The following is a 12,720-nucleotide window of genomic DNA, read 5'->3' on the forward strand; positions in this document are numbered from 1 at the left end:
ATCCATGTTAGGATTTTTTTGACTTGTTTTTGGTCTCTCTCACATTTGGCATAGACATGATATAAAAATAAAAACAAAAAACCAGTTTGTAACATATTTTTATAAGCATATTATATAATGTTGTTAAGTAATTAGAACCATATGATATATTGTACCTCACGTTCTCTCATGCAGACTCGGGGGGTTCACCTAAAAATATGTAAGTATAGCACGTGAGTTCAAATGAAGGGGTTTTTAAATTTAAAATTTTAAGGTAAATTTACACAAATACATTTACAGAAGAGATTTTTTTAATCGATTTTGAAAAAAACTCGTAAGTCCATAAAGAAAAAGGGGTCATTTTATTCATGAAAAATGCATAGGTAAGGGGTTTTTCAAATACCCCTTGAACGCACGTGATACATAGGGTTTCCACTCCCCAAGCATGCAAACACTTACTCTCACATAGAGATTATGAATACCCCCTCACACACTCATGCAAACACTGACTCACACACACGCTTGATTTTTGACGGGCACCCTTGTCTTCCTTCACAATTGATGGGTTTTGTAAAATTCACTCCATTACCCATATCCATGAACTAGTGCCCTTAAGGGGGACTAATTATAATGGATAGCCTCTAAGATTCATAACCTTAGTCTCTCAGGTTTAAATTTTTTAATTAAAAAAACCATTGAATAATTCGTCTCTCTTTTTGGCTCTACTGACAATCTTCTTTCTCATAGCCTTCAACTCAAACATGTCTCTCTCACACCCTTTAACTCAAATACAACATTATTATTATTTTCATTATATATATCATACACAGCCATCTCTCTCTCTCTCTCTCTCTCTCTCTCTCTCTCTCTCTCTCTCAGTATGGATTTGCATGACACAGTATATATATTTTAAAAAACCTTTTATATCTCATACACATCTGTCTATCTCTCTCTCTCTCTCTCTCTCTCTCTCTCTCTCTCTCTCACGTCTCCCTCTTTTTGCAACTCAGGGGCATAGCCCCATTGTGAAAATCAACTTCCAAAGCCTTTTATAGAATTTGTGGAAGTCTCCAGATACCAAAGCCTCGGTTAGATCTCCAATCTCCAAGGTTTTTGCTCTCTCTTATTAATTAATTAATGTATAAAAAATGTTTGGGACCCACATTAGAAAATTTTTTGGGAGTATTTTAGTGTAATTTTTGATGGGCATTTATAGAATTTGTAACAAGTACTTTATGGCCAAAATGGTCGAAAACAGGTGTGAGGCAGAGCCTAAAATTGACGACGAGTGTCTTAGAATTTCAATTGACATGTATCTTTTATTACTCCTTTTCATATATGGCGTAAAATTTTTAAATGACACCCTTCAAATGACAAGCATTATTTTAAAATAAAAGGCTTTTTTTCAATAAAACTACCATAATATATTAGCAATATTCAAAGTCGCAGACTTTTTTTCCACAACAAATTATCACATTGATTAAAACTCTGTCCAAGTATTATCTATTTTCATGCATATGGAAAAAAAATTGAATAGCAAAGTAGATAGGATTCAAGCCTACCTATGATAGGACAGATGATGTAAGTGTCCTCGAATAAGAACATCTCCAAGATCGCAATCTCCAACATTGTTGTCGATGGTGAGGACCCGTCCCTTTACCACATAAAGAGAGAGAGTAGGGGAGTTAAACCCCTTTACCACATGGAGTGGCTACACCAAGCTCTCTTCGGGGGAGAAGGGGAGTTCATTATCTTCACCATAACCATGGAAGAGAACCGACTCCCCCCCTCCCACACTAGAAAGTTAGTACAAAGTAGATAAAAAATCAAACACAATATAATATTTAAATTTTGTGATTTAAGATAAAACTTAGGTTTAAACTCTTACCAAACACCTTGAAACTCATGATACTAAACTAGTCATGATACACATGAATGAGTGAGCTTAGAAAAAAGTACCAACAACACAAGCACCACATGTATATGTTTAGAAGTAGTTTCCTTCACAAGCACCACATGTACATACTTCCCTTCATAGATATGCTTGAATAAAATACATGTCGAAGATACTTTTGATACACCTACAATGTTGTAATATACTTTGCTTCATCACCATAAGATAGCCAATACATATGTCAAACATCATGCAATGTTGCAATATACTTTGCTTCATTATTACCAAAGGATTACCAATGCAGCTATATGCATATGCTATGCACGCTAAGGGCTAAAATGGCCCCAAAAATAGTATGTGTAGAGTCCTCAACTACCTATCTAACAAATGCATATGTTATGCATGTTCATTTTCTGAAATGTGACAAAATACTTGCTGCCCAACCATCAACTTTTCCTGAAACCAAAAATCAACTACTTCCCAAATGAATCTTTTTCCAAAATGCAACCTACAACCTGTATAGCCCAACCACCCACCATGACTTTTTCTCAAAATGAAACCTTTGTCCAAATGCAACCTGCAAGCTATACAGTTCAGCAATGGCAAAATATCATACATCACTATAATGGCATTGCCCGCCTATCTTTGCTTTCCAACCAAGTACTAAAGACATCATTCCAATGAATTTGAGATGCTTCACTTGCATTAAGTGAACAACATCAAGGCATCAAGGGTTTCCAAGCACAAACCACATCTCAAGTTATTTTTAATAGCATTTTGATGAGAGAAGCCCCGTTCACACGATGCTGTCTTGGTCGGAACAACAATGCTTGCTTGCCACAAGTGCATCAACCTTGGATATGTATCCCACCATGTTTTTGTATTGATGCAAGTTTCCCAAGAATCATACATACCCTTGTTTCTAGTCACTCTATATAGCATACCCACAAAATCCTCTCGTTCACCAAGACACCTTTTGATGTCGATGATTGGACTATCAACATTTAGCTTATTGATAAGCCTTTCCAACCATTATGTGGTCCTTTTTCCCCTATCAATTGGATCTGGAGGATATGTGGAAGGATTAAATAGCTTAATTGAGTTGAAGACTCCAAGGTCAAGAAACCTATTATTTAAAGCATCCAACACATTTTGTACATATGATTTTCCAATAGAGATGGATTCAGCAAGAGAACCTACTTCTCTTTGAACATCCTCGGGCAACACATTCAAATTAAGCGTTGTCTCCTACCATTTGATGCTCGAGTTCTTTTCTTTTTCCTAGCTTGTTTTGGGATTGGGATAAACTTTAATGCATGTGTATGAGTATGCCCATTATAATCAACATATTTTAGACTCCCTTCCTTTGACATGTCTAGAAACTTAGAAAGATGCTTTGAGCCTACACCAAAATTAGCATCAAAAGTTATATATCTCATTATTAGCTTCTCAAATGTCAAATCCAAATATACACCAATCATTGTGACATCAATGTTCTCTCTTTGAAACTCCACATTCAACTTATTTAGCTCAATAAGAACATCAGCTAGCAAATGGATTACAAATTGCACTTGAAAGATCGTAGCATAGGCAATGCATTCTCCATTGCTCCAAAATAGCAGGCATTGAAGAAACCAAAATAGCAAGCATTGAAGAAACCAACCTCTCCATAACTTGCCCTCTAAACAGCCATCGAATGGTATGAGTGCAACACTTTCAAATCCATAACGTGAAAATCATGCATCAATTTTTGCAACTCAACAAGCCTATTTGTTGACTTCCCCAACCATGCATACACCTTGTTTGCTACCTTCTCAACAAAGGCAAACACATGAGGATTTGACACAAAACCATCTTTTGCTGCGATGTGCAATACAATACACACCCATGATTCGTGGAGTTGATGCTTGGAATCGTGCCACCACACCAGTCCTATGACTTGTGCATGCTGAAGCACCATCCTTTGCAAATGCAACAAGTTTATTCATGTCTAAATTGGTCTCTATCATAAATTCTTGGACAGCATTGTAGATTGCCTCACCAGACCCATTGTCTATGGGAAGTAGACCCATAAACTTGCAAGTAGGTTGTCCTTTGCCACCACCATTCAAATACATTACATAGATGATCAAATGCTTCTCCATGGTTCGATCCGTACTTTCATCAATCAAGATTGAAAAAAAAAGGACTCTCACAAATTTCAGCATACGCGACCTCTTTCTAATGTAATCACTCATGGCTATCAAGAATTCCCTTCCAAAAACAGGATTAGTATGAGCACCATACTTATTGGATGTCGGCATATTGGGAGTACTAAGATCCCTTTGGAGCTTACATTGAACCAGATATTTTTCCAATGCAATATCATTGCATGCTAAAAAATGGACCAATTTCATGCAAGTTACAATCCTTAACTGTTCAGAATGTACTATAGTTTCAATACTCTCATCTATTGGTCCTTTTCCACCAATCTTTATCTGAGCACTTGCTAACATTTTATGATCAGCTGATTTTGCATGCTCATTCAATGCTAAAAGCTGAATGTTTTGGGACCCTGAATGTTTTGGGACCCTCCCTCCGTAAATGTATTGACTTTGCCTATATCTTGATACCATGTACATTTCATCCTATCCTCATTACATGGGGACTTGCACAAGTATGCCCAAGGATGAAGAAGATTCCATTCATTTCTCCACCTCCTTTTGGGCTTGCTTGATGAAGACTCCGAAGCAACTGGAGCATCATTTGGAGAACTCTCACTCCGAAGCAACCGGACATTGACCACTTTGGACATGAATGAGGCTATTGAGGGCTGAGATTTACTCTTTTTACGTCTCCCCCTATGAGGCATTACCATAGATGACCCTCCATATCTAAATTGGCTGCCAAATACATTAGCATGAAGAAAGACTCAATATCAAATCAAGCTCAATACTTTTACAATGCATCCCCATCCTCCCAAGCAAATGACTTTAAGCTAAGGCTTTAATTATGTTAGGTAGGGATAGGTGTGTAACAACAGTAACAAAGTTACCAAGCTGAATTGCCTACAAATTACAATATTACAAGAATGCATTATGTAGTTATTTTGAGTTTGCTAAGATTCACTTTCTACCCACTCAATCATCATCAGGTTAGTCAAATGTATCACCATGGAGTAGAGAAAACTACACAAATTCAAGTTAACCCAATATAATACCTAACTAGCCATCAAGTTCACTCAAAATTTGAGACAGCTGCCTAGATTATTGTAGACATAGAGAGCACAATTCCATAGGCATGGACTACCATATCATGCACCATCATGTCATTCATTGGTCTCTCCTACAAAAACCGTGTAACTGAATCTCCATCTATATTATACACCTCTTACAAAAGCATGTAGAAAAAATCATGTGATTGAGTCCCCATCCATAACACCCACATAAGACACCATCAATACATCCCCTAATTTATCTATAGCTTCAAAAGAGATGTTTTAGGTATGGCCATTGCCCATGATTCATTAGCAATTTGAGAAGGAAAAAAGCAGTTTCAGTAGAAGAAGAAAAAAAGGGAAAAAAAGATTACTTGATGGCCACGGCTCTGACAAATAAAAGAGCACCACAGTGCCACTGCATGCAGGTCCTTCACGCACGCAGGCAAGCCACGGCAATGCATGCAAACGTGTGACTCGTGAGATGAGTATTGAGAAGAGCAAAGACAAGGTTGGCAATGAGCACAGTTAGGGTCAGGCGACTTCCTCTTGAGAGGAAGATGAACATTGAAGAGAGACGAATATGTGATTCAAATTTCAAACTCCACAGTGCCTCATGCTACATAAAAGAAGCAAAGAATATCAAGATTGCACTCCTACCGTCTAAACAAATATCAAGATCGAAATTTTAAACAGATATCGAGATCAAAATTTGAACTCCTACCGTCCAAGAAGACAGAGCTGTGAGCAATGAGCATATACCTATTTGGGACTTGGGAGAGCACAGTAGATTCGCTTTCTGCCCCTTGTGTGCAAGATGAAGGGCTCCAGCCTCTAAAGCACTCAACATAGAGAGCAAGGAAGAAGCGCTCAACACAGAGATCGCTTGGCAGATGGAGACGAGTTGTAGCAAGGCAACCGCCGGCAGGCCATGGAGGTTTACAGAGGTGAGAAATGCATGAGGGGATCATTTGCCAACCTTACCTGGCTTGGCCAAGGCCCAACAGTCGGCAGTAGATAAAAGCAGGGGAGGGGGCTCAACGTTGAACGACCGTCTTCTAGACCAAGGTAATAGGTATTAGATAATAGCCTAATTAGTAAAAGGTATCCAAAGCTGAAAGAAGCATGCAAAATTGAAGATAGGGTAGGTGAAATGTGACTCGTGAGGTGGTATGCCAGCAATTAAACTAATTAAAATATTTAAACCTATATGCTTTGAGTTAATAGCATTGCTTAAGACAATTATAACGGGCCAGGCTGCCAGCCTCCAAGGCATCTAAAATTTTAATTTCTAAATTTCAATTTCCAATTTCTCTCCCATATTAAAAGAGAGCTTTAGGGATATAATATTATTTATAAGGCTTATATTATATATATATATATATATATATATATAAAGTTTAAAAAATAGAAAACAAATTTTTTAGACCAACATGTCAAATGGCATGCACTTTTAATTAAAACATTTCACAATGACATGCAATTTTTGAGTTATTGCATGTTTTTTTATGTGAAAAAAAAACTTAAACCTTTTTTTTGACATGTAAAAAGGCCCTTGACAGGCAAAACACCCGTAATTTTAGGCCCTGGCCTGAGCCCATCAAAAGGCAACTATCCTACAAACAGACACACGTGTCAAAATCTCACACACGAATATCCACAAACAAACACACGTGTCAAAATCTCACACGAAGAATCCATCACGCATGCTAACCAGATGTTATATATATCACCATACGTATCAATTTCTACATGTTTTGTCTTTTTCAAGAAGACGGGGCTCGTAGCTCGGAGCAACATCACACGCAAGCCATTGCGAGCTCTTCCACAAGCGAGCGCAAGATAGTGCGCTCGATGGCCGACACAATCTCGCCGATTTCCGGCTCGAAACCCGACCACCGGTTGCAGGGCTTGCGCAGGTCAGCTTCCACCAGAGCAAGGTGGGCGCCGGCGTCCTTAATTCTCCACCCCCGGATCTGATCATGCAGGGCACGTGCCAGCAGCCTCCGCCACCGCCACCGGTTCTTGCATTCCCTCCACGCCACCGCTTCCTCCACCGCCTCGCACACGCAATCGAAAACCAGCCGGCGGTGGCCGCGTGTCGGCGGCCCTTCGCTGTCTGGCCAGCCTGCCACCACGCGTTGCTCCAGCTGTTTGAACAGCCGGCGGGCGTCGCGTGACAAGCTTGACGGTCTGCTTTCCAACGTGGCAGCCAGAATGGCAGCCACGTAGTCCTCTTCGGTTCTGATCAGCCACGTGTCGTCGGGATCGCCGTCGTGATCTCCAGCTGGCAATGCCTCGTCATCAAATGGTGAAACTAATACAGAAACAGGGCTAGGTTGGCCAGTTCCCATCCAGCCCACGGAATCCGACGTGGAGTCTGTGTCTTGGCCCTGTCAGCAAAAAAGGGCAGTTTTTTAACACGAGTTTAAAATGATTTTGTTGAAATCAATTTAGAATATATAAACTAAATTAAGCTCTAAAATAATTTAGAATATAAACTAAACAAGTGAAAATAGATATATATTTTGCAGTACTTACAGAAACCATTCCTTCTCAACAAATCACAAAAATTAGAAGTTTAAGATTTTGAATGTTTTTTAATTGAGAATTTGCAGATTTTTGAGCTGAAATATTACTAAAAAATTAGCGGAGTAATCCAAATTGAGGAAATTAAAATATGGAAGATTTTGCAGGTCCATTGTATATATTTTTCTCTCTTTTTTTGGTAAATATCACAAATACTTGACGGAATGAATTTATTGAATTCATATTAACATGCCAAAAAAAGTGAAAAATAAAGATGTTTTTGATTTAAAAATAAATAAATTGTCAAATCATTGTCAAGAAATGACGGGTCACGGGAGCTTACCTCTGCCGTTGACGGAGTGGCACCGCCGTCGTCAACTTTATGTCTCCGTCGCCCAGTCACTGACGTACTTACTTCCGTGTTAGCATTCAAAGCAGAGATAACGTCCTGCAAGATGGCTGCCGTCGTTTTGCCGTTGCTCTGGCCGCTAACCTCTAGCTGTACGCCACCTAGTGGAGAGGATGACGTTGACGGCGCAGCGTTTCGGTTCACATGCAGCAGGCAACAATCGAAATCAACGACAGAAGATTCCGCCCCGTCGGCGACGCAGTCGTGCGAGCCTCTGGTAGTGATGAACACGACGCCGGCCTCGCTTCTGCCAGCTGAGAGCTTCTCCCGGCGTTCCGGCAAGGGCGGCTGGGATTCGGCAGATATCGTCGAGCCTAACAATCCAACAGCTTCCATAGCTGCAGCGGCAGCAGCCTGTCTTGCAGCTCTTCGTTTAATTAAAGTTTTAATCAAGGAGAAAGCTTCATTCTCTGTGGCAGGCTCTGCTTTAATCTCTCTCTGAGCCTCATTCGATTTACTACCATTTGATCTTCTCCCTGGATCATCGAAGTGCCCATTGCTCATTGCCAACCTAGGCTCTGCAGCAGCAACCTTAATCTTTCTCTTATAACATAAGCCCGGATTAGTATTATTATTTGATGACAAGCATTCATTAACACTTGTTCCATGATTATTAATTTTACCAGAACCATAATTGTAGGCTTGATCCACACTCCATGCTCTCTCTTGCTGTTCTGATGATTGGCTTCTCAATTGATGCAATGAGAGAGATCCTTGGTCTATTTTACATCTCCTTTGCTTTTGCTTACAAGAGCTTTTGCCATGTAATTCTTGGCCATGATCATTGTTTTTTATATAGCCATCTTGAATGCTACCATGGGTAGCCTTTGCATGAAGCCTTTTGCAAGCTAAATTATTATTATTATTTTCCTTTTTTTCAACCTTGCCACCCACATTTGCTTGTCCATTCCTGTCCCCACTGCTACACATAAGCTGGCTTTTCAATGATTTAGCACCACCCACCTGCTCTAATCTGGCGGCCAACTTTTGCCTCATCAAACTGGGACCAGAACTAATGACACCATTCAATGGGTACTCAAAAGCAGGAGAAGAATCACCCATGTCCACACTAGTCCGAGGTGTGGCCGGACAACTAACATTAATGCTTTTTTGGATTTGCAATGCAGACAAAAATGGACCCAATTTCCCATCAAAATCATCAAGCCAGCCTTTAATCTCATCCGGCAATGCAAGCTCTAATGCAAAGTCCTCCTTTGTGGTAATCAAGTGATTAGCCTCAACATGAACAGTACTTGACTTGCTTAAGAGAGATGATTCCTTCCTTTCACATTCAGGCGCGGGCAAAGATTCCAAACCCATCAGCCTGGCAATGGCTCCGGGCCTTTTGCTGATCTTGGGCTTATCATTGTTTTCACCTTCACTCAACGTGCCTGAGGAGGCCATCCTATCGACCTTACCATCCTCTGGGTGTAAATCCACTCTATTTTCATCAGCAATCTGCAACAATATCGTTCCAGAAATTAAATTCACTAATAAATTACCCTAAAAATAATCTATCTAATCAGTTACAGCATCAAATTATACCATAGTGTACTGACCATGCACCCTTAACAAGAACTACCCTTAATATCACCATGCACCCTTAACAAGAACCACCCTTAATTTCACCATGCACCTTAACAATAACATCATCATGCCCACTTAATCATAAATTTTCAGAAAATCAAATCCTCTGAGAATTCATCTTAATCATAATTGTTCCTGAATTTTAAATCCTCTATGATCAATTCATGTGATCATGCCTACTTAATCATAATTGTTCCAAAAATTAAATCTTCTAAGAGTTTATCTTAAAAAGATAAAACCACCTAATGAAATTTGTACATTTTAGTTATAAATCCTTGCATTTGTACGATTTCCAGTGATTTTCAAGTCTAAATCTAAGTTAAGCCTAAGCATTGCCTTCAATTTTAAGAGCAATTTTTTTTTGAAGACTGCCCATGACTTGAAACAATAGAAGCTGCTGCCCTGGCGTTGATCATCATACAGAGGATAAATCAAAATCTAAGATAATCCACCCACTAATTGTTCCTAAAAGGACACAAAAAGTCCATTAAATAGCCCTAAATGAATACAAAAGTAATAATAATTAAGGTAATTTAAAGAGAAAACTTACAAGAAGCAACTTTGCCATGGGTACTTTTTTGACATCTCTAAACTTCTTAGAGGCTTGCCTTGGTCTCTCTATATCAAAAAGCAAAAGCATAGGGGTAAGTTCTGAGATGGAGGCCAAAACAATATTCATTTCAATCCAAAAACTCAAGATAACCCACCTAAATAAATCAAAATTTTGTAATCAACTGCTAATCAAGAGCATAAACACAAAGATTAATGAACACTTTTTATGAGCTCAATTGTTGACCTGCAGGCAGCTGCTTTTGCGAGAAAAATTGGCCGTCGGAGATCCTTCGGTTCCAATCAAAGAGTTGGGAAAACACTCCAACGCATCCTCCGAGCTTAGGGTGCTGTTTATCTCCAACGGCGAGGCTGGATAACATCATACCGGGGCTATCTTTCATCTGTGATTAGCTCAAACCTTTGTATTAACAAGCTTAATCGAGCTCGTTCAGAAGCTTTTGTTGCGCGAAGGTAGAGGATTAAATGTCATCTCCTTAATCACCACCGTGAGGAAGCTGCTTTTGCTGCATGATGATGAGAGGAGAAGGCAGACCCAGCTCTTTAATCACTTGCGGATTTCTGATTATGGGATGGCCGATAATTAAGTGCATTAATAACCGGTCCGCCTGTTGTCCCGTACCAAGTTACATTGTAGGATCCAACAGACAAAATTTACATTAAATCAGCACCTTCAAGCTTAGTACTTACTACTGATCAGGGATGATAAGCACTGATCAGTGATCAGTGATGGTTAGAGGGGAAGAGTGTAGCAGATTACAAATGATTTTGTGTGGGTACAACAACACACGGATTATGGGAGGCTATTTGACGACAAGCGTCGAAAAGCTGCTCTGCAACTCTGTAATAGATGACTTCTAGAATCTAGATTATCAAGATGTTGAACTTGATTATAGGTACAAAAGAGGTCTGAATTCAAGGTTTTAACATCAACAAGGTTACGTCGTCTCTCGAGATGCGGGCTATGAAGGGGAAAATAGATGATAGATCATAAAGGGGACACACACACACACACACACACACAATGTCTCCTTCACACACACACACTCTCTCACACACACACAGACACACACACACTCTCTCTCTCACTCACACACACACACACACTCTCTCTCTCTCTGTCTCACACACACACGTCTCACACTCTCTCACACAGTCTCACACTCTCTCTCTCACACACACACACACACACACACTCTCTCTCTCTCTCTCTCACACACACACTCATGTCTCACACACGTCTCACACTCTCTCTCATACACACACATGTATCTCTCACTCTCACACACACACACACAAACACACACACTCACTCTAGTGACGGTACACATTGCATAGAAGAGTGGTTAGGTTTAGGCTTGGTTCACAAAGGGCAGATGGACATACATAAACTGGGGCGTGGATCTTACATGGAGGAGTAATTCGATTCAAAGGGTGAAAAGCGCTCAGTTGCTCACAAAAGGAAAAGTTATCAGTAGCACCTCTAGGTCCAAAAAGTGGCGGACACATTCACAACATTCCAAAAAAATGGTCATTGCAGGCAAGGAAAGTTTTTTTTTAATGGGAGTCATGTCCATTTTTGGGCATTTTGGCCCTAAAATACATGCACTTATTTTGAGTGACCATCAAAAAATAAGATAAATTATGAAAAAAATGGGGATTATTTTTACTAAACTCGTTCTTTTGAAGGGTGACCCAACCCGTCAAAAATTATCCTTGGTTGGAGGGATTTGACCTCGAGTATCTTGATTCAAATTGATTTACTTTGCCAATTGAGCTATGATGATTGCTTGATACATTATTAGTGGTAGCTTTTTTACCCATTAATGAGGGACATTACCCATTACTGCATATGTCCTGCCCTTTATGAACATACTACATAGGGTAAAAGCACCACCAAGCATATAGCCCAGTTGTTAGGGTGTTTGAAGTCCATACATGAGGAGGTCACAAGTTCAAACCCTCATGGTGGCTTGAAGTGGTGCTTTGTAAAGATGGGGGGTGTGTTGTAATTTCTAATTTGCCAAACTTTACATAGGGCAAACTTGGCCAGAGAGTAGAGACCCTTGTCTGGCACCCTCAATTTGAGTGCACTTTGTGCGCTCACACACTTAAAATCATCATGTATTTCCATTTTCGACTGCCTGAAAAAGCACTAAAGTGCCTTGACTCAATGAAAAATTCACTGGGTAGATCTTGGAGCAAGCATGCAAACTTCCAAACTCGCAGAGCTGGAGTGCTTGAACCATGTTGCATTACACCCGCAAGGTGTGTGCCCGAAAAAGGCATAATTTCAATACCGAAAGTCCTCACCAAAAAAAAAAGGAGGAGTTCCAAGTGTGCAAATTAAAGTAATCAAAAACCTAACCTCCAAATCTCGTCTCATTTCAAAGTTTGATGAATTGAAAGGATATTGGCTCTTAATATACTTTATCAATGTACCTTGGTTAAGATTTGATTAATGATAATTAGAATCTCAATGTTGATAGCATATCGACAAGGGGGTAATCTAATATTTCTCTCTAGACTGTGAGTGCAATAGTTTTAAAAGGACAC

At 39.7% G+C, this 12,720-nt stretch overlaps 1 protein-coding gene across 1 annotated transcript; it reads right to left on the reverse strand.

Moving 5' to 3' along the window:
• Nucleotides 1-6,776: 6,776 nt before the first annotated feature.
• On the reverse strand, nucleotides 6,777-11,287 carry LOC147614817 (uncharacterized). The gene is made up of 4 exons (XM_086779788.1): nucleotides 10,391-11,287; nucleotides 10,145-10,212; nucleotides 7,942-9,465; nucleotides 6,777-7,462 (listed from the first exon to the last, which is right to left on the reverse strand). Exons 1-4 carry the CDS (start codon nucleotides 10,545-10,547, stop codon nucleotides 6,869-6,871), a joined length of 2,343 nt encoding a protein of 780 aa, XP_086635914.1. The 5' UTR covers nucleotides 10,548-11,287; the 3' UTR covers nucleotides 6,777-6,868.
• Between the last annotated feature and the right edge of the window lie 1,433 nt (nucleotides 11,288-12,720).

This window comes from Cibotium barometz, chromosome 41, assembly GCF_041138505.1.
Source record: "Cibotium barometz isolate CiBa-2024 chromosome 41, ASM4113850v1, whole genome shotgun sequence".
Lineage (NCBI taxonomy): Eukaryota > Viridiplantae > Streptophyta > Polypodiopsida > Cyatheales > Cibotiaceae > Cibotium > Cibotium barometz.

Coding starts and splice junctions, on each gene's coding strand:
- LOC147614817 (XM_086779788.1), bottom strand. CDS start 10,547: ATGAAAGATAGCCCCGGTATGATGTTATCCAGCCTCGCCGTTGGAGAT. Junction 9,466..10,144: donor CCATGGCAAAGTTGCTTCTT/GTAAGTTTTCTC, acceptor ATATTGTTGCAG/ATTGCTGATGAAAATAGAGT. Junction 7,463..7,941: donor CCACTCCGTCAACGGCAGAG/GTAAGCTCCCGT, acceptor TTTTGCTGACAG/GGCCAAGACACAGACTCCAC.